Consider the following 22,024-nt stretch of genomic DNA (forward strand, 5'->3'; position numbering starts at 1 on the left):
TAAGTAGTGTGAATGTGTGAGTGCACGAATAATGCAACCACTGTGAAGTGTCTTTGAGTGTCCAAAAAAGCGCTATATAAATCGAATGCATTATTATTATTTACCTCCACTTGCAGATGATGCACAGTTGGCCAGGGTGAGCACGGATCACCGGGTGGAAAATGAGCACTTGGAGACTGACTTCCAACCTGATCGTTCATGCCCATGTGTGTACTTCGACCTGGTTTTAGCAGGCGTAAAGTTTAGTCTAGTTTCTGCCACCAAATTGCCAGGAGCGTGTAAGGAAAACATCCTCGGTCCGCCGGAATGACCAGCATGGTGCAGCACAGTCTGCCAAATTCCCAAACACGCTAGACTTTTTTTTATTTTAATATTTTCAAGGCTTTTCCTCCACTGACGCTTTTGGAAGAAATAGTGGAAGAAGTACTCCTACAGGCGGTTTATAATGATAAGTCTGGTAGGCATCTATAACTGTAAAACATTATTTTTATTTAATTGCTATGCAAATTGCTGTTGTTTTTATTTAACATCCGTTGTTCAATAACAACAATATGTGTCCTCCTTGATTTTCTCAAAGAAATAAAGAAAAAAAACAGCATGAGACACTTTCACTTGGAAACTGTAGCTCAATAGTCAAGTCAAATGTATTTATATAGCCCTTAATCACAAAAGAGTCTCAAAAGGCTTCCCAGGCCCACAGTTGACAAATATTAACGACATCTTTCTGATCTTTACCCCCCAGTAGGGCAAGGAAAGTGTTCGAATTATATTTCTTATTGCAAAGAGCAGATAACACATTTGCATGACCAATCATTTAATGTTATGATTCAGATTCAGAATATTTATTGTCATTGACACAAAGTAACAACGAAACTTCGTTTGGAGCATCCATACAGCAGAGTTGGTAAAGTGCAAAATCCCACAAAATAAATGCCCATAAAATAACCCAGTGTAAACATTCGACACAGTATAAGACATAGTACAACATAAAGCACAACTTAAGGTCTTGTCATTAATAAAGTGCAGAGCAGAAATATTCAGATACCTAAGAATGACATTGTGAATCAGTGCAAAACCGGATCATTTAAACAAATATTATGGTCGTCAAACGTTGAGTAAGAAGGGTAAATGGAAAAAGGGAGTAGTGACATTCTGCAACAATGCAAACCGGTTCAAAGTTATTGTTGTTGTTGGATGTTATTATTGTCCATAAAGGGGGGGGGGCAGAGAGGGAAGAGGGGCAGAGTTCAGTAGCCTCACAGCATGAATTAGCTATATAAAAGACTATTATTAACTCTTTTACTGCCAAAGACGTTAAATGACGTTCTGCAAAAACCTACGGAGGAGCGCCAAAGACATTAAAAGAAGTCTACCCATTTATTTATTTATTTTTTTTTGAAACGGGTGGAGTAAAGCCTTGCCCAGCTGTGGTGAAAGTTTCAAGCAGGTCTAGTGAGCCTAATGACTATTTTTGGCCCCTAGAGGGCAGCGATGACTCTCTTTTGACAAGATTGGGTAGGCGTCAGTAGAAGACGTGAGGCGGAGCTAGAAGGGACTGGCTGGGGAAGGGAAGAGAACATGGCGACCGGTTTGCAAGCAGCTCACGCTCGAGCATTTTTTTTCAAAGACGAAAAGCATCGACCAACGCTAAAGAGCACATTGATGACGACGATGATCATCATCGATGATAATGATGGTGACTCCGAGGTTGGAAGCGTTGACGCGGCAGTAGAAGACGTGAGGTGGAGCTAAAGCGAATAATGGCGGTTGCAAGCAGCTCACACTTGGGAATTTTTTTCAAAGACGAAAGGCATCGACCAACGCTAAAGAGCACATTGATGACGACGATGATCATCATCGATGATGATGATGGTGACTCCGAGGTTGACGCCGAAGTTGGAAGCGCTGACGCGGCGGCTATGACGACGTCATAAAAGTTCACGGGCTAGCGATGCTAACACCGGAAAACGCGGAGCACAACCGAGCACGCTCAGGCGGACGTTCAATCGGACGACGAAGAGTGCCCCGAGTCCAATGCATATTCATCGGAGGAGTGGGTACAGTCTGCTACTTGCTATTCCCCAGAAAAAAAGGCCGTCAAGAAAGTGTAACGTCTGCACGCAAAAGGGACAATGAAAGTGAAAGTAATCTGTTGTGCAAATCCTGGTCCCTCTCCTTGCACGCAGGAGAGCGTTACAAAAAGAAAAACTGTATTTGAAACATGCACATAATTGTAAATATTACCACAGTTGCACACATTTGTAAATAGTTTGCGAAATTGTTTTGTCAAATTGTTACACTGTTGAATGGAAATAAACGTATTTTGCAATGTAAAAACACTTTTTCATTGTTAGTGGTGGTGTATTACAGAAGTAAAGCACTATTTAGGTGTTTGTGGCATCATTCATGGACAAAAAGAAGTGTAGAATTCACTAGAGTGCATGAAATAACATTGTTTCACAAAAAGCTCTTTTTCTCCGCTTTTTGTTTCAAAACAGCATTTCGGTGAAACTAACCATTTTCTATTGTTGATTACTGAAGAACGGAATAAGGTAGAAACAAACTTTTTCTGATGAAAGATGAGAGTTCAATCTTTCATTTGGTAGTATGTGTGTTTCCATAGTCCAAACACAACATTTTCTGTGGACCTTGAAAGATCAGTCAAAATGCTTAAATCGGCTGGCACTAGCGACGTCCCGTTTCTGAAAACGTCTGGCAGTCAAAGAGTTAAAAAGGGGAAAATATGACTTTCTTAACACCTCAAACTCATGCAGCTGTCAATTATTGAGTTGTTAGTCTCAAACCAAGCAGCCAATTGGCTTAGCTCAGACAGGACTGAGGGGGTCAGAAATTCAGATATTCCAAAATAGTCAGCAGAACACGTGAAGCCCAAGCTAAGTGGTCAACGCAGACCAGAGTATGCCAGAGAATGCATGGCAAATTAATAGTCAGGTTTCCATGCAATTGTTTCAAATTTTTTAAAGCAAATTTACTGAAAATGCGCAAAACAGATATGCGACCCGTTTTCATCTGTTCCTCATACAATTCGGACTTCAACCAAATAATCTGAGTAAAAAATGCCTCAGAGTTTGAATTCATTTTCGGAGTTTGAACACCCAAGCAAAGCAAGCTAAGCTTAACGTACCTTGAAAACGGGTAGCCGAGTGAAGCCGAGCAATGCCAAATGCTCATGTTGCAGTAGTTGAGACGATGCACTGCTCATTTCCGGTCATTTCGTGAATACTCCCGGAGCTGCTCTATACTCTACTTTTGATTTTTCCACAACAATTTTCTTCACCATGGGCCCAAAGAAAGACAACAATGCCAGTGGCAGCAAAGAAAAAACATACAGTGCTACAAACCACAGTGGAATTAAGAATGAGATTATTGCGCCGTTGTAACTACCGTCACTACTTCTGTAAATACTGGCACGAGGACCCCGCCTTAGCTGTTCAACAATGTGCCTGACGTTAAACAACGCACGCAAGAACCGCTTAGTAGTCTAACAATATGCCCAATGTAAAATACACAAACTCAGCACTGAACTAAAGCTAGCATTAACATAGCATTTATCATCCACTGAAGCCATCACACCACAACAGGTAAGGTAAGGTATTTTTATTGTTTAAATACTGTACTGTAGTGTAACGGATTAATTGTGTTTATATTATTTCCTATGGGAAAAAATGATTCGGCGGTTGAACAATTCGGACTTTGAACACTTTGCAGGAACAAATTATGTTCAAACTCCGAGGTACCACTGTATACATAATATTTGATCAAAACGTGCAATGTGTATCCGGTCTTGCCAGCGGTTATTCTCAAAACCTGTTTCCATCACCAAAATTCGCTTTTTCCATTTTTCAATACGCTACAAAATCCACCCCCTCTAAGCGTAAAAACCTTTTCGCGAATTTTGGGCCATTTTTCGAATTTTTTGCGTTTCCATTCAGTTTTATTTTCGCATTTCTTGAAAATAGGAATACAAATGGGTGGATGGAAACCCAACTATTGACATCTCATCTGTCACACCTTTAGGTTCTTCATCCCTGCAAACTTTAAAGCGCCACACACTAAGTGATGCGGCCAAATGAAACGCCACTGAACTGTCGTGCAGTGTGCTGATTTCTGCAATTTAGCTTTTATGAGTGGCCGGCTGTCAGCCGCTAGTTTACTACGATGCAAGATTTGAATCATTCATAAAAGTACTTAAGCAGAGTTAGATCATCTGCTTTCATCCCCCTCTTTTCTTTGGTGTACTGTACACACACAAACGTACACACACAAACAACCTCAGACTGCAGTATACTTCACATTATAGTTTGTAACCTTTTCATGCCCCAAACACAAGAACCCCTCCCCACATCACTTCCCTTACATCACAACATCATCATATCTGGTGACAGTAAACGCAAGGTGTGTGTGGGTTGTGCATATGAACATTTATGTGTCGGTGCATTATGCATGTTTGTGCGTGATTGTGACAGCTATTGTTATGCTAATCTGACATTATACTGACAAGTCCCATTGCAGATCACTTCATTAGCATTTCTGAGCAACATTTGGGACAAAAATCAACAAAACCTCCACCACAAACTGGCTTGTTCACTGTATGCCTTTGATCTCTCAGAACTCCTCGAGTTGGTGTCAACACACAAACAAAATGTAGGATCAACTGACGCAAAGGATACAGAAAGACGTTTTTTTCAACAATCACTTCCAGTAGATAATGCTGTTATAGATGATGCTGGTGAGGGAGAGCTCGAGACAAAATTGGAAGGGGACACATGAAGGTTGGCTTTGGTGTGGTTAAATCTTTATAGAATAACAGATTTAGTCTGAATTATGCAGTGATGGCCCATCATTGGCCTTCTGTGCTCATCTTAACACTATCAGAAGCATATCCAAAACTAATATTTGATCCATTCGACTGTATTAATTTATTCCAAATCCTCTATTGTCATAATTAATTTAATTTAATTTTAATTTTTAATTTTACCTATTAAAACGAATGCATAAAATGCAACAATAGCTTATGCAAATCACTATATTTAATTACACAAATCAGTAATCTGTACACAGTGCCAATTAGTCTGAAGCAAAATAATATTAACATAAAATTATAGATAGCTTCTTGATAGACTAGCACATGTTGCAGTGAAAATAGAATAGCTGTTTTTATTCACTTCATATTTAAAGGAGAAGTCAGGTGTTGACAAATCACTCACAATCTGAGCATGCTATGTCATTTTGCTGCTCAATTCCTATTCCACGAACACAATATTAATCAGAATGCCATTTTTAGACTAGTGAGGGTGCATCCAACATATTATAAGGGGTTGACTTGCCCTTTAAGGCTTGTTTGTTAATGTCAAAAGAAAGACATTTTTTCTCAAGAAGTGAGAGGGCGATTACAGTGCTGTATACATCAGGTTGCTGTGCTGATTATAAACCAGCGTTATTTTCTTTTGCTCCTTTTAGGTACATTACCCAGCAGGGTCACAAACTCGAGATTGGGGCTGTTCGACCTCCTGCCACTGTCACCAATGCTGTGTCTTGGAGGTCAGAGGGCATCAAGTACAGGAAGAATGAAGTTTTTATGGATGTCATTGAGTCAGTAAACCTATTGGTGAGGACACATTAATTTGTTCAAAATTGTAAGAAATAATTGTATTTTACTCATGCACCTGTGATTAAATTTACCTATGGTTAGTGACAACTGGTAATTTAGAAATAACACTTGGAGCCAATTAAAATGAGGAAACGATGACTCAACCTTTGTGTTATGTGTCTACGTGTGCACAAGAAAGAACACAGCAATTGCAGAAAAGCTTATGAATGTTCCTGTGTCTACTGTGTGCAACATCATCAGAAGGCTCGCAGCCCAATGCACTGTAAACAACCTCCTTGGATGTGGATTATTGCAACAAAGGATTCGAAACATTATGAAAATGCTTATTGTATTTGGACGTTTTACCGACAAATATTTTTGTCGTGTGATAAAAGGTTGATTGGCGTATTCTGTTCTCATCATGTTAATGGAAATGTTTTGTTTTTTTCTTGCTAATGTCTAATTCCTTATCTGTTTTTCCTAAAGGTGAATGCCACTGGCAGTGTCCTGCGAAGTGAAATAGTGGGCTGCATTAAGCTTAAAGTGATCCTTTCAGGGATGCCTGAACTTCGACTGGGCCTTAATGACAAAGTGCTGTTTGAAATCACAGGCAGTAAGTAACGGCTCATAAGTATGAGTATATTCGGGCATTTGTACGGAATATGGAGACCAATTTTGCTGGTCAATCATCAGTAGTTTGCCTCTGTTTTTAAATTGAGACGGCTTGAAGTTCACCGGCGTGGTGTTTTACTTTTACTCTCCTCCGGTAACAGCCCTGCAAAAAGTTAAAGGTCTGGAATGAACATCCTGTGTTTTACAAAAGGCTAATTATTATAAATTTTTAATAATTAATTTGAAAATGATTAAAGAGAAACCCTGCCAAATTGTGTCAATAAAACAAGTCGAATTTTGATGCAAATTTGTGTTTTCCATGTTTGGAGGGTGGAAGAGCCTATTTATAATTTACTGTACATCATTTAACACTGCCCCCTTCTGGATAAGGTCTGCATATACATGAAGCTGAGTAACTTAATTCTCTTATCCTTTGTTGAAAGACTTGCACTTACAGTACATAAGAGTCAAATTACTGCCATTCAGAGAAATCTTAACTTTGCATAAAAATGTCATGTGGTTTTGATTAATGATGATTACTCATCAGATAATTTCATTCTGCTAAGTTTAACTCAAGATATTTTAATTACAATCAGTATGAGCAGATATATGGTCAAATTAACCCCAACCTATTAGTGTCAAATATCTTTAGAAGACACTGTGGTCTATTTTTTGTCTGGTTATTTTGATGTTGTTCTGTGTTAAAACCCTAAGACCAGGTGAGAAGGACAAAACAGAACCACAAGGGACACTGTCACATCTTTTGTTCCCCTCTATAGCGTATACACACATGCACAGACTTGTCTGTTGTTAATGCCCCTCAGGTCCAAGCAGTGACAGAACATGTCTCAAATGACTTTTACCTTCTACCTTTGCCTGAATGCTCAATGCATTTGCAAGTTAGTAACAAACAGATTGAATTGAACAGAAAAAGAGAGAATCGATTCAAAAGTGTTGCCCTGATTTGCATTCGTTAAACGTGCAGCTCCATATCCCTTAAAAAAAAGTGGCATTGCACACATAAAGTATGGTTCCCAAAAAAATATGAAACAAGCATGCACAACTTAATCCTGTGTATATGAAAACATTTGAACACATTTTAGTTGACTTTGAATTGGGGGGATTTAACTGAAGGCGCAGCGGCCCACATTTGTTTCAACAATTTTCTGCCACTCATTCAACATCATCCACAGCAGAAGAGATTTGTTATTCCAACAAAGATTATGGGTGCCACTATTAAAGAGGTCACTTTTTAACAACTTTTTACGTTAATCTCGCACTGCAATCTACTCATGAGACGCAATTTCTCGCCGAAAATTTGTTGTCATATTTTTCGTCACAATTTTTTTTTCTCAGACAAAAATCAAACGGGGCGGCACTGTTATATGCATGGCAGGTTAATTAAACACTCCAAATTGTCCATAGGTGTGATTGTGAGAGTGGATGGTTGTTCGTCTCTGTGTGGCCTGCGATTGACTCAGAAACTGTTCACTGCACTTTATTTAATGTTATAACATGTTTACATTCATTGTGCAGCTGTAAAATTAATCTCAAGCAATTATGCATCTTTTTTTTTTATTTAGGTGAAAATTAAATAAAGCAGCATATTATTGTCAGTTCAACTTAACATAATTGTATTAAATATATTATTATTATTATATATTGTTTGCTAAACTACAGCTACAAATAGGTGAGTTATAATTAGTGCTGTCAAAGTTAAAGCGTTAACTGATTAAATAATCACAAAAAATTATCGCATTAATCATGAATTAAGGCAGATTAATGTCACTTTTAATTTTGATCACAGATTATCCCTCAGCGTGACAGTGGATGGCTACGTTTAGGGTAGCAAAGATTCTGTTTGAGCAATAAACATAATTACATGCATTAAAGTAAAGCATTTAATAAATGTTTGCATATCACATTCAGAATATTTGTTCATGTCAAAATATTAGGGTCATTTTCTTTTCATTTCAAATTATGCAAGTAATTAACTGATTAGAAAAAGAGGAGGATGAGCGTGTGCAGTGGATCAACAAATGTTGAAGATGTCCTCTTAATATTAAATGTCAAAAGAATTAACACATAACATGGTGCTCTTCAAATTTGGCGGGGAAAAAATGTTGAGCCTTTTTTGTTAAGCGATTAATCGTGATTAATCAAAATTCTAAAATGTGATTAATCTGATTAAAAATGTAATCGTTTGACAGCTCAAGTTATAATTGTCTGGATAAAAGTTGAAATGTATGCTGAAGGAAATTTTTCATTTGTCGACTAAAAATTTGATTAAAACTAAAATACAACAAACAGATGACTAAATTATGACTAAAACTTTAATGAATTTTAGTCAAAAGACTATAACTAAAACCAAATTAAAATGTTGCCTTGATATGCCTTTCCATACTATTACCATTATTTGAAGGAGACTGGTTGAGCAGCAGAAAATGGAACATGACTGTATGCGTGACACTTTTGGTTTTTGCGGGCCCACTGTTAAGTTTATACACAGTGGTCATTTACTAACCACAAGGAAAACTACCGGTATACAGAGTAACAGATGGCAAATCCAGGTCCACAAAGTAAAAACTCTACCACAGTTGGCTTTAGCCCCTCGTGCTAGCTAGCTAGCTCCCTAGCAGGTAAACAAGCACCCAGGGAGCTCGCTAGCTAGCACCTGGGGCTAAAGCCAAACAAGGGTGGCCACATCCATAAGATCAAAAAGGAGGACATATTTTTTTTAAATTATTAAGTGTTCCCTCGCTATAACGCGGTTCACTTTTCACAGCCTCGCTGTTTTTGCAGATTTTTTTTTGTGCAATTATTTATTTATTTTACAGTAATTTACCTATTTTATCCAATTTATGAATGTTTAAACGAGATAAATGTGAGAAAATGTAAATGCCTTGCTGAGAAACGTGTATAAACTGTGTGGTGAGGGGTTTTAGAGCCTTAAAACATTTATAATAAATGTAAAACCTAAAGCTAAATACTTCGCGGATTTCAAGTATTTTTTGGAACCTAACCTCAGCGGAAAACGAAAAAACACTGTATATCAGTCAAAACTTCTTTTTGACAATTTTTTTTTGTTTACAGTACCATGTTTTTAACCCTTTGACTCCTAGCCATTTTCACTAAAACAACTCCCTTCGCTTTCTGCTGCTGCTTTTGCAAGGCCCACAGAATATTGTGTTCTATTGATATAAAAACATGAAACCTACCAAAAGAAAGATTAAAGTCTCTTCTTTCATCAGGAAAAAATATATATTTCTATCTGTTTCCGTTTTGCAGCAATTAGCATTACAATATAGCTAAGTTTCATCATTATTCACAAATCTATTTAGAATTCTGAGTAATTGAGGGTTTTTTCAACATGGTCCTGGTTCATTTTCTATGCTCTGCTGCCAGCTGCTGGCCGTTTGTGTAGTAACTACTATTTCTTCAACTGTTCTTTGCAGTTGAGAGGCTGCATCAAAGCCTTCTGTATGCTCTAGCATAAAAAAAACTAAGAAACAAAACAAAAACGTATAAATATATCTTTGGGACACTTAAAACATTTAAAATAGAACATATTTATACGTTTTTGGGAGCAAATGAGTTAAAGCCGGGAGCGCTCCAGCACTCTTCTCCCTTTAAAGCCGCGAAAGCGGATAAGTCATTTGGTTTTGTTTTGATCAATTATTGGTCTCTTAGTCGATTAAATTCATCAGAATATGCACGATAGGGTGACGTGGACCTCGTAGCATGTCCTGGAATTGTATTCGAGCGTTTATGGTTGACGTAGATTTGCGGGAGTTATGAAATAAATGACACGATTGACGACGGCACGAGAGGAATTCGAATCAGTGGAACAAGTTGACAATGACATACTGTTAAGAAATATGGTTGTAGACATTGAGGATGTTGAAAATTTTGACGGCCTTGTAACGAAATGGACGATGAATCGATCCCCCAAAGTAATTACAACTGTGCTCCAGTGTTATAGGTAAATACATATGGAGTTATGTACCCGCAGATGAGACATTTGTTAATTTAAAAAAATATTGAAGGTTTATAATAATAAACTTATGTTTGTGTGAACGCCACAGATGTAAGCTCTGAAATGTTTTTTGAATTATGTTTCTATCTGCTTCAGGAGCTGAGATATCAATTATTTTTAGTATTGCCACAAAACATAACTTATTTTGAAAAGCAAATAACAATGAAAAAATGTCTTCAATGATGACGCACCTGCTGCTCACCTCTTGCTTTTCGGCCCCTGCTTGACGTTCTGACTGCTTTGCCCTGACTGCTCACATCAACATCACACCGGCAAAGCGTGCAGAAACTGTGAAACCAGTCTCGACTGCTTTTGGCCAGGAAATTGTGCTCTTTTGTCCATTCAATATTAACTCTTTCACTGCCACTGACGTTTAAAGACGTCAAGTAAAAACCTACGCTTCACTGCCAATGACGTCAAAAGACGTCATCCAATGATTTTTATTTTATTTTTTTGAAACGGGTAGAGGAAACCCTCCCGCATGTCTGGTCAAAGTTTCAAGTCTGTCTGTTGTGCCTAAGGACTATTTTTGGCCCCTAGAGGGCAGCGATGACTCTCTTTTGACAAGATCGGGTGGGCGTCAGTAGTATAAAAGGCCAGGCGGTGCTAGAGCGTCGAGGAGTAGACGAGAGTTGAGGAGAGACGAAAAATGGCGACCGACGGTAAGAAGCAGACCACGCTTGATCGATTTTTTGGAAAAGGAGAAGCATCAACCAGTGCTAAAGTGCACCATTATGATGACCGCGATGATGATGGTGATAAGGAGGTTGACGCCGAAGCTGCAGCGTTGACGCGGCGGCAGCTTCGTTCACGTCCTCAGGCCTCAGAGGCTAGCGGTGCTAGCGCCGGAAAACGTCGTGCACGACCGAGCACTTCTGCACGCGAGGACGTTCAATCCGACGAAGGTGATGATGATGGCGACAATGAGGTTGATGCCGAAGTTGCAGCGTTGACGCGGCGGCAGCTTCGACCGCGTGTTAAGGCCTCGGAGGCTAGCGGTGCTAGCGCCGGAAAACGTAGTGCACGACCGAGCACTTCTCCGCACGAGGACGTTCAATCGGACGACGACGAAGAGTATCCTGAGTCCGATGGATATTCTTCGGAGGAGTGGGTACAGTCTGACCACGGAGAAAGTGAATCGGACAGTATTTCATCCGCAGAAGACGTCGAAGGTAAGCACAAACTTGCTATGAGATACTTTTCTAGCACGCTGCTAGCACCTCGTGTAACGTGAATGTGCATTCATAGATCGTGGATCGTGCTCACAGCGACGTCCCACTGCAAAGACGACAAAGAGAGGTATAAAAAAGTGTTTTCAATACACCGCAACAACAAAAGAAAACGCTCTTTCGATATTATTGTAATTGTATATATTTCTTTCAGCTGCAGCTCAGAGTGACGCTCCTCAGAGTGAGCAGAATAAAGGTCCATCAACCAGTGGATCCAAGAAAAAACGTAAATATATATATTTATATATATATATTGCATCACACTGATCTAAAATGAATATTATATGATATTGAAATGTATATTTGCAGATCCCCAAAAATCTGGCTGGCATGAAGCAGGCTGGCAGCCAAACTCCTTCCCCTTCACTGTGGAGCCAGGACCAAGAGGTGCCGCAGCAGAGCTGAATTCAACCCGGCCAGTTGACTTCCTGCAGCTCTTCATCACAGACGAACTTCTGCAGCACATTGCTGATCAGACAAACTTATTTGCACGTCAGTCAATGCAAAAACGGGCTGAAAGTCTGCCACACTGCAGGAGTCGTGCTTGGAAGCCAGTGTCTGTGTCTGAGCTCAAAACGTTTTTTGCACTCCAATTCCTTACTGGGTATACAAACAAGCCCAGTATCGAAATGTATTGGACTCAGGACGAAATAGAGACGACACCATTCTTCAGTCGCGCAATGCCTCGAAACCGCTTCCAGCTCATCTGGAGTTTCCTGCACTTCAACGACAACGAGACGGCACACAGTTCAGACGACAAACTATTTAAAATTCGTCCTGTGTTCAATCACGTTGTAAACAAGTTCAAGGAACTGTTTCAACCGGGCAGGAATATTTGTATTGATGAGGGAATGATGAGTTTCCAGGGACGTCTTTCGTTCAAAGTGTACAACCCCCAAAAGCCGGTCAAATATGGGATCAAATCATACATTTTGTGTGACTCCCAAACCGGCTATTGTTTCAATATGCAACCCTATGTTGGCATTAGTTGTTCTCTCCCCGATACAGTGTTCAACTTACTGGATCGTCTGCCAGGAAATGGGTACACACTATTCATGGACAATTTTTATAACTCTATTGCTTTGTGTGAACGTCTCCTGGCAGCGCGCACCAATGTTTGTGGAACGCTGAGGAAGAACAGGGGTGAACCCAGTGAGATAACGTGCCTAACCAACACTGGCCTTGGGGTGGGGGGGAAACACAAATGTTTTAATTGTGGCATGGCAGGACAAACAAACGTTTGTTGAGGATGGTGACAACGTTTCACAAAGATGAAATGCGGACAGTGGAGGTGTGGCGGAAGGCACAAAAAAAAAAAGTGCCTTTCGAAAAACCAATTTGTGTTGTGGACTACAATTCCAAGATGAATGGAGTGGACAAGATGGATCAAAACATCTCGTACCACCCATTCACACGGAAAACGTTGAAGTGGCACAAAAAGTTTGTTGCCTATCTTTTCCAAATATGCATGTTCAATGCTTACATATTGTACAAAAAAAAAAATGGGACGAGTCAACCTTTTTTGGAGTTCATCCAGCAGGTGGTGAGAGGGTGGCTGTTGCCACAAGACCAGGAGGAAGTTGGGATGGAAGAGCATGAGGAAGCCAGACAAAATACTAGGTCACCGTATTTTGATCCTGAAAGCCGACTTGATGGTAACATGGCCAAACACACGCTGGAACACATGCCTGCTACTTCCCGGAAAAAAAAGCCAGCAAGAAGGTGTCGGGTCTGCATGCGAAGGGGCATTCGCAGTGAGACAAGGCTGTGGTGCAAATCTTGCAGTGTCCCCTTGCACGCAGGCGAGTGTTACACTGTTTACCACACAAAAGTAAAATTTATGTAGTTCAAACATCCACACAATTGTAAATAATCACACATGCACTGTTGTACACCTTTGTAAATAGTTTGTCAAATTGTTAGTTTTCTATGTAAATAAACTTTTTTTTTTGTTATAAAAAAAGACTTTTTCATTGTTGGTGGTACTGTTTTATAGAAGTAAAGCACTATTTAGGTGTTTGTGGCATCATTCATGGACAAAAAGAAGTGTACAATTCACTGAAGTGCATGAAATAACATCGTTTCACAAAAAGCCGTTTTTCTCCACTTTTTGTTTCAAAACAGAGAATTTCGGTGAAAGTTACCATTTTCTATTGTTGATTACTGAAGAACGGAATAAGCTAGAAACAAACTTTTTTTTTCTGATGAAAAATGAGAGTCCAATCTTTCATTTGGTAGTATGTGTGTTTCCATAGTCCAAACACAACATTTTCTGTGGACCTTGAAAGATCACTCAAAATGCTTAAATCGGCTGGCAGTGGGGACAACCCGTTTCGGAAAACGTCTGGCAGTGAAAGAGTTAAAAGATGTCTGGCGTTTTGGCATTTTTGCCTGTCGAAGAAGGCGGCGAGGAAATGACGTATAGTCAGATTGCCACACGTGGCGATTTGTTTACATTTGTTGAACCAATGATTTACGAGATTTTTAACTGAAGCCACTCTTGGCCAATCACAGACGAGTTGTGACAAACGGGTGGGGCTGATGTTGAGTCACATAAAATCAACCACGGGGGCTCCAGGTGGTGGAGTGGTACCGTCACTTGCCTACGATGCAGGTTGGTGTGGGTGCGCATCCCCACCTGGGAGACCATGTTTGGATGTATGCGTGTTTGTTTGAGTGCAAAAAAAACAAAACAACCACGACTCATTTTCTTTAAAAGGCGGACAAACCAGCGTCCGTCTTAGTTTTGCGCAGGACGCCCGACGTCACTGAAAAGTAGGACTGTCCGGCCTAAATCTGGACCTCTGGCCACCCTAAACTGTGGCAGGGTTTTTAATTTGGACGTCTGGAGAGTAATTAAATGGTAATGTTAATATGACTTCACCTTCCTTAACTGTTTTAGACATCATCATATAAGATGGACGGAGAGATGGACTCATTGTGAGCTCATGCAAAGCACAGTGATAGAAATTGAGCACACTGGCGGCTGCAATCTCATACCATATATTCACATACCTTTGGAATATTAATAAGAACACCCATTTGAATTTGTGTTAAGTCAATATTGTGTATGGCAGTAAAAGTTTCAGATATAAATATATTTTCATTTTCAAGACTACTGTAGAGATTAGCAATAGAGATGTGTTTGTGTGTGTGTTTTGAAGGCTGTGCTTGACAGCTAAATACAGTACAGTAATTAGACAGAAAGGCAGACGGTAGCACACTGTGTATAATGGTTGTGTGTGTGTGAGAGAGAGAGAGAGAGAGAGAGAGAGAATGCTGAATAGTGTCTTGATCACTTTGACCTTGTTTTGAATGAGTCAAACCCCTCACTATTTTCCGTTTGTTGTGTGTGTTGTTTCTGTCTCAGGAGACAAGAGTAAAAGCGTGGAGCTGGAGGATGTAAAGTTCCATCAGTGTGTCCGTCTGTCGCGTTTCCAGAATGACCGCACCATTTCTTTCATTCCACCTGATGGCGAAAGCGAGCTCATGTCCTACCGGCTCAACACAATGGTGAACGGGAATCTCATAAATATACATATACGGGGCAATCACAGACCCTTTTAAAATTGTAATACATAGTCTTATTTGCTCTATTCAGTTGCAATGAGCATAAAATTATTCGTGCTATTGTTTACTATGCATGACAGCAATGTGCATGTAATACGGTAAATAGACAGGGTCACCCCAAAAATTTTGCTACATATACCTGTATGTAGTAAGTGCCTGCTATTTCCACAACTGTTGATGGAATTGCTTTATTTATTTACACATTAATATATACACAAATTAATTTGATTGTACAACAAACTAGATTGTATCACATTTCCACAATGTGGTCCAAACGATTGCCTGAGACACACCTGGAGCCCAGCATGCAATATATTTTTTTTAAATAGAGGTTGTTGTTTAATGCTCATTATTTTCCCGGTCCGACGACCTCATGGGTAACTTTAAAGACTTACGGCACATCTGGGCAAGGTTTATCATTAATATCTGTAGATATCCAGACCTGAACCGGAGCGTACACTATTTCCCTTTGATAATGTGTGTTGTTATGATGCTGTTCAGGTGTGCGCTCACCCCTCTGACCTTGTCCACTCTTTCTTTCCATTTGACAGGTGAAGCCACTCATATGGATCGAGAGTGTGATAGAGAAGTTCTCCCACAGCCGGGTCGAGATCAAGGTGAAGGTATGAATGACAAATGATGCACGGGTATAAACACAAACATTACAAGGGTTTCTATCCACTTACAAATCCTTCCTCCTTTTGAAAGCTTTTGAGTATTCATGACACATGGGCCGTTAAAAAATGCCACTGTGATACCTGTAGTGCACGGTTTGGATTTTCATATGAATGTTTTCTTTTTCTGCAAAGTTGTGTAATGTGTTGTGGCATTAGGTTTACCATCTGTTTATCATTGCAGGCTCGTAGTCAGTTTAAGAGCCGATCAACTGCCAACAATGTGTCCATTTTGGTGCCAGTGCCCAGTGATGCCGACTCACCAAAGTTCAAAACCAGCACAGGCAGTGCCAAGTGGGTGCCTGAGAAAAATGTGGTGCAGTGGAACATCAAATCTTTCCCTGTTAGTACGGAACATCCTAATCTTTGATTCTTTCAAATACATTACATGCATTTGCATGCTGGGTTGGCTTGTAAAGTGCAAAAGCATCGCCAAGATGTTATCTTAAACACACATGCACACATTTGTATGTATTGTTCGATTTTTTATTGTTAGTGTTTTGTTGAGGACAAGACTGCGTGTTATTTTTCCTGCATCATTTGGTTCAAGTTGGTCAGATACTTGAAAATCTTGAATGAGCAGGTTTCTTTTTTCCCCCTGATGGCACAAATTCAAGATGGCACTGCCATGATGCAGGATTCCTCGAGCATGTAGGATCATTTTCGCACACAGATAAGATACCATGAAGTTCAAAACTTCACACCCTTTAGGATTTTGGGCATATTGTCGGAAAGACTTCATACTGTACAGTGATCTACCTTTAGTGAATATCTACATAAAATCTTAACTTAAAGCAGGAGTCACAACCTTTAGTGTCAAAAAAAGCCATTTTAGGCCATATAAACAACAAAAGATCTGTTTAGAGCCACAAAACATTTAAGCATTGTGATAAGTGAAACTAAAAAGCCTAATATAGTGAGGGCCCTAGAGCTAATTAGAGCTTATAACAGAAAAATATGCAGCACCAAATACTTAGAGATTCATTTTCTTCTTCCTTTCATCTTCCGTTATAATTTATTTTTGCAATTTGTCATACTTCGTTTTTCATACATTTTTAGAATTTTCTGCCTTTATGTCAATTTTTTTATATTTTTGACGATTTTACGGACATATTGTAATTTTCTGCCTCTTCTTCCTGTTTTTAGGCATTTTATGACTTTTTATTTTTTTTTTCCTTTTTTGGCTATCAATTTTCTGACCTTTTTGGTAATTTTTGTGTAAATTTTATGTCATTTTTTTAGATTCCTTCTTGTTTTTGGACATTTTTCAGTTATTATTTGAACATTTTCTTTTTTTCTTTTTTAAAATAAATGTTTACTTTATTTTTACAGATTTTGGGTACATTGTATGGTAATTTTCTGATTTTTTTATTTTGTTTTGGACTTTTCATGGTTACTTTTTTACTTTTTTAGACTGTTTGGACAATTTTATGGACATTTTATGGTAATTTTCTGCTTTTCCTCTTTCTTTTTTGATATTTTATGGTTACTTTTGGACATTTTTAGCTAATTAAAAAAAACATTTTCATTTACCTTTTTTCTTTCTTTTCCTGATGACTTAAAAAATTATCTAAATTATTCATTCATTTACAAAACATTTTATCTAAAAATAAAGTAAATATGTAAAAAAAAATAATAATACAATTTCTGACTATTTGGACAATTTTATGGACATTTTATGGTAATTTTCTGCATTTCCTCTTTCTTTTTGGACATTTTTTGGTCACTTTTGGACATTTTCAGGTAATTTTAAAAAACTTTTTAATTTACCTTCTTTCTCTCTTTTCCTGAAGACTTAACAATTGATCTAAATTATTAATTCATTTACAAAATATTTTATCTAAAAATAAAGTAAATATGTAAAAAATAATATTAATTTGTACAAAAAAAAATTGGGGAGATCCACAGGGAGCCACAGGAGAGGGGCTAAAGAGCCACATGTGGCTCTAGAGCCGCAAGTTGCAGACCCCTGACTTAAAGTAATGCTTTGTGGACACAGTGTAATGTAATAATGGACCAGATGTATTAAGAACTTCCTCTCTTTTCTGTCCACGTGTCTGCAGGGCGGCAAGGAATACATTATGCGGGCACACTTTGGGCTACCCAGTGTGGAGAGTGATGAGTTGGATGCAAAACGACCCATCATCGTTAACTTTGAGATACCCTATTTTACTGTGTCTGGCATTCAGGTGTGAGTCAGTGTTAGAGAAACATTTCCTTTACCTTTGTTTCAGTACAATTCACATTTTATTGTTGTTTGTGCTAAGGTGCGTTACCTAAAGATTATAGAAAAGAGTGGTTACCAGGCCTTGCCTTGGGTGCGCTACATCACACAAAGTGGAGGTAAGAACACACTTAAATAGTTGCTTACTACTTAAGGAAACAAAGCATTCTGGGATGTTGGCTTCTGTTTAGTTGAAATTTTGAATCATTTGTTTCCCCCATATAGTCATTTTCAGCAGCATCAACTCAATGAGTGACAACATGGCAAAGTATGTGGCCAACAGTAACTTTGTTTGACAATGCACCACACCACTTCCAAAACTCAATTGACGTGTGCCTTTGTCTTTGCTACATTGTGGGAACCAACTTGAAATCGTAGGGACATTTTAGTGGTCCCCACAAGTTCAGATCTCTTTTTGAGGGTCAAGACTAGGTAAAGTTTAGGTTTGAATTAGGTTATGGTTGAAGTTAGGATAAGGAATGGGGGTAGGCAATCATTTTTGATGGTTGGAGTTACGGTTGGGGGAACGACAAACTTGTGTATGTGTGTGTGTGTGTGACAACAGGTCAATTTGCCAAATATTCAACAATCTCGTAACTCTTATTTTGTAACTTCCTGTTGAGTGTCAGTTTTATTTTTGAAGGAATGCAGAAAGGGATAACGGCATATTAAACGATAAATTGACAACAAAATATTTGGAGGTTATTTTATATATAATAAAAATATCCAAATATTTTTTGAAAGAAAAAAGTAGGTCATCTTTTTATGTGCCACACTGAGCGTTAAAATTAATGTCCTGAGCTTCGCAGCTCAGAACTTTAGCTCCCTGGTAGCGTTCTGTGCTCCCAACCTGTAGACGTGATCGTGGCATGGATTTGTTACCTGCCCCAACCCATTAAAAAAAAAAAGTAAGACTTCTAAAAGAGAGTTATGTTTTTTGTTTTAATTTCTACCCATAAACAGGAGGCATATGTTAAAAAGAGCTTAAGGGAACAATTCCAAGTCAGTGGTACAGATAAGCCAATGGCACGGGTTCAAATCAAAAGACAAGACGTGCAAGCCTTCACCGAGCACATTATCTCAGTGGACACTAACATCAAGTTCACATGTGATACCATCACATGTTAAAAAAAAAAACGTAGTGCACTGAAAGGCAATCCACCAGGCTTCTCCCCCTGTTGGTCTTTTGTTATTTTCATGTTTCTTGGACAGGTTGTGATTGAGGGAATTGCCCTTTTAGAGATGAATTTAAAAAAAATATAAATCTGAACCTGAAGCACTTTTGAGTTTGAAAACCAAGGTTAGATGTCCCACTGCATCTTGATCTGACATTCAGAATGTTATTATTTTTAATGATTTGTGCTATTTAAAACATAGAATATCCTCCTGTTCAGATAAAAATTATGCATGAAATTAAACAATTTGTACGGCGATTGCGGGAGATGGTGTCCATGGAAGTCCACTAAGCACAATGTTTGTTATAAAAAAAATAAAAATAAAAACTTTATTTTAATGTGAGTTTGTTGGAGTTCAAGTTGCCAGAATTAGAGGCACTGTTGGAACTAATCTAATGCACATAACATACATATATTGCCTCAATACATACATTTGGGCACATCTGATTTACATTACATTACATACTAGTTATTCATTATTTCTAATGACCTTTGTCACCAATGTATTTCCTTTCACCTTTGCCTAAGGAGAGTCATTATTGACTATTTGATTTAGTGAGCCAACACTACAGCCAGTATGAGTGTAAATCTTGTTAAAGGATTTGATGTTGCCAATGATGGGATGTGCAGGAGTGATGATGGCGACAAAAGCTATGTGTTAATGCTTTACTGTTACATCTGTTGGCAGATTACCAACTCCGGACAAACTAAAGGGCGAAGATGCTGCTAGACGAATGGCACTCTGCGTCTTCCTCTCCTGTCCTTATGCCTCTCAACTTCTTATTGTGTGTGTTGGGACAGCATGAAATCATGCCTTATTTTGGGCAAAAACTAATTTTTCTTTTACACCACAAATCCACTTCCAGTCGATTTATATTGAAAGCTTTTCCTTTTTTTCTTATTCAATTTGATGTTAATTCTCAGTAATTTCGGGGGGGATGTTTAAATGTATGAATTTCTATTACATTATACTTATTTTTTTATTTATTTGATGAGCAACAGCAATAGATGACTGCCAGCCTACAGATAACAACATTGCCAATTGTTTGCATTATTTATTTCATGATGGAAACCTTTAGCATTTTATAATCTGGTTGTGTTTTAGTTATAATTGGGTTTTTTTCTTTTACCCTTTGAGGAAGCATATTGTATTTATCAGAGCCTCTGTATTCTGTTAATTGCCTTAAATACATTGTTGATATATCATTATAAATAGCACTGTGAACATAATCATCAGTCAAGTGAACCTAACACCAGCCGGTAGGTCAATGATTAATAAGTGACAATATTGCCTGAGACTGTTACAGGGTAATATTACATCACTGACGGCCCCACAGAGCCCATAACCTAAAGCTATACATGTTGTTTATAATAAACACTAGTTCCCAGTTTGGAGTTCAGCGTTCAGTTTCTCATTATACCTCTTGCACATTACCCTCAGTGCTGAATGATTTTATTGTTGAATCTGATCATGTTTAATAGAAAACTCTTGACCAGTCAGTCAAATCTTTTTTGAGGTTTCCTTCCAAATTTAATATTTCTGACATATATTTTAAAATATTTTTTTTGTACATTCTAAAATATTGAAATTGTTTGAAAATATTTCCCATCTTCATTTAATTCCACAAATCATCAAAAATGAAGCTCAGCAGCAATCATTCACTGCAGGCTCTCTGAAATTTCTGACCAACAAGTTCACAAAAATACTATTTACTGGATTTATTTTTATTGTCAATTGTACCTTAGCGGTCTGTGCTGACAGGTAAACCGTTTTGCAATATCCTCTGCAAATGCTGAGATGGCTGGCCAACACAAAAATATTACCTGTGAAGAATCACACCTGCCAGATTTGATTGATACTGTAGAAAATGTGAAGCAACATCTATTCGGCTCTGTTTATTATCTGTTGACTATCTACCATAAAAGGCAACTCGTCACTAGTATCTATTAAGAAACTCCATACACACCCCACCCCCAAAAGAATTACTTTTTGTTGTGAAGTATAATAGGCCAACACAACATCAGGGACATACCAAATATATGTATATAAATGTTCAGCCTGTATTCCTATATATAGGTCTCAACCTAAGTAGATTGTGAATTTGATTTATAAAGTCTTAAATTTGATTGGATGAAACCTATCTGTTACAACAGACACTTTGTCATGTACAACTGGCTGAAACCCAAATAAGACTTACTGTGTGTACTTGTATTACACAAAATGTAGTTGATCACATAGCGGTTAACACCAACACTTGTTTGAATTCATTCATTCATTCAAGGGTGAGGACTGATGTGGTCGCAGATGTACAGCTCACTATTTGCAAAGACTAATAAAATATACTAGCAGCAACTATGTGGAATAGCATCTTTTTTGGATTTATATCATTTATTAGGTACTTTATTACTGTAAGTTTAAAACTAATCATTAGGTTACCCGTATTGAAAACCAAATTTGATAAAATATTTGAGGCATGATTTGTGTTATGAACTGGCTTTTTTATGTGAATTTAAAAAAAAAAGATTCACAAATAGCCAACATTTGCTAAAAAAATCTTGCATAAGGTCATTAATACACTGTGACAAAAGAAAACCTGTTTGTGGTCATTTAAAACTGTTTGTTAATGTCTGGCAAACATCTTTGCAAACATTTGCCTGATGAAAAACTAACATTCGCTATGTTTGCAAACACTGGCAAGCCTTCGGGGCTCAGTGAGATAGCACCTTAAGTAATCAGTAGCAATTAAAATCACACACACACAAAAAAATCAACTATTAAGATTTAAGATGGCTTGCGTGTGGTTTGTCTGTTCTAATATTTGTGTGCCTTGGGCCAATCCCACTTCTGACCTGTGTGTGTGTGTGTGTGTGCGTGTGTGTGTGTGTGTGTGCG

The 22,024-nt window shown here is 38.3% G+C and overlaps 1 protein-coding gene across 1 annotated transcript in view; it reads left to right on the forward strand.

Moving 5' to 3' along the window:
• The window catches only part of ap1m3 (adaptor related protein complex 1 subunit mu 3), a 32,945-nt gene extending 12,426 nt beyond the window's left edge, over positions 1-20,519 (forward strand). Inside the window, exons 5-12 of the mRNA XM_077583995.1 lie at positions 5,482-5,629; positions 6,098-6,224; positions 14,859-15,001; positions 15,610-15,681; positions 15,917-16,075; positions 17,796-17,921; positions 18,000-18,075; positions 19,820-20,519. Of these exons, the coding sequence (XP_077440121.1) occupies positions 5,482-5,629; positions 6,098-6,224; positions 14,859-15,001; positions 15,610-15,681; positions 15,917-16,075; positions 17,796-17,921; positions 18,000-18,075; positions 19,820-19,842 (874 nt within the window). The 3' untranslated portion in view covers positions 19,843-20,519. The remainder of the gene's footprint in view (positions 1-5,481; positions 5,630-6,097; positions 6,225-14,858; positions 15,002-15,609; positions 15,682-15,916; positions 16,076-17,795; positions 17,922-17,999; positions 18,076-19,819) is intronic.
• The last annotated feature ends 1,505 nt before the right edge of the window (positions 20,520-22,024 follow it).

This window comes from Vanacampus margaritifer, chromosome 13 (assembly GCF_051991255.1).
Source record: "Vanacampus margaritifer isolate UIUO_Vmar chromosome 13, RoL_Vmar_1.0, whole genome shotgun sequence".
NCBI classification, from domain to species: Eukaryota; Metazoa; Chordata; class Actinopteri; order Syngnathiformes; family Syngnathidae; genus Vanacampus; species Vanacampus margaritifer.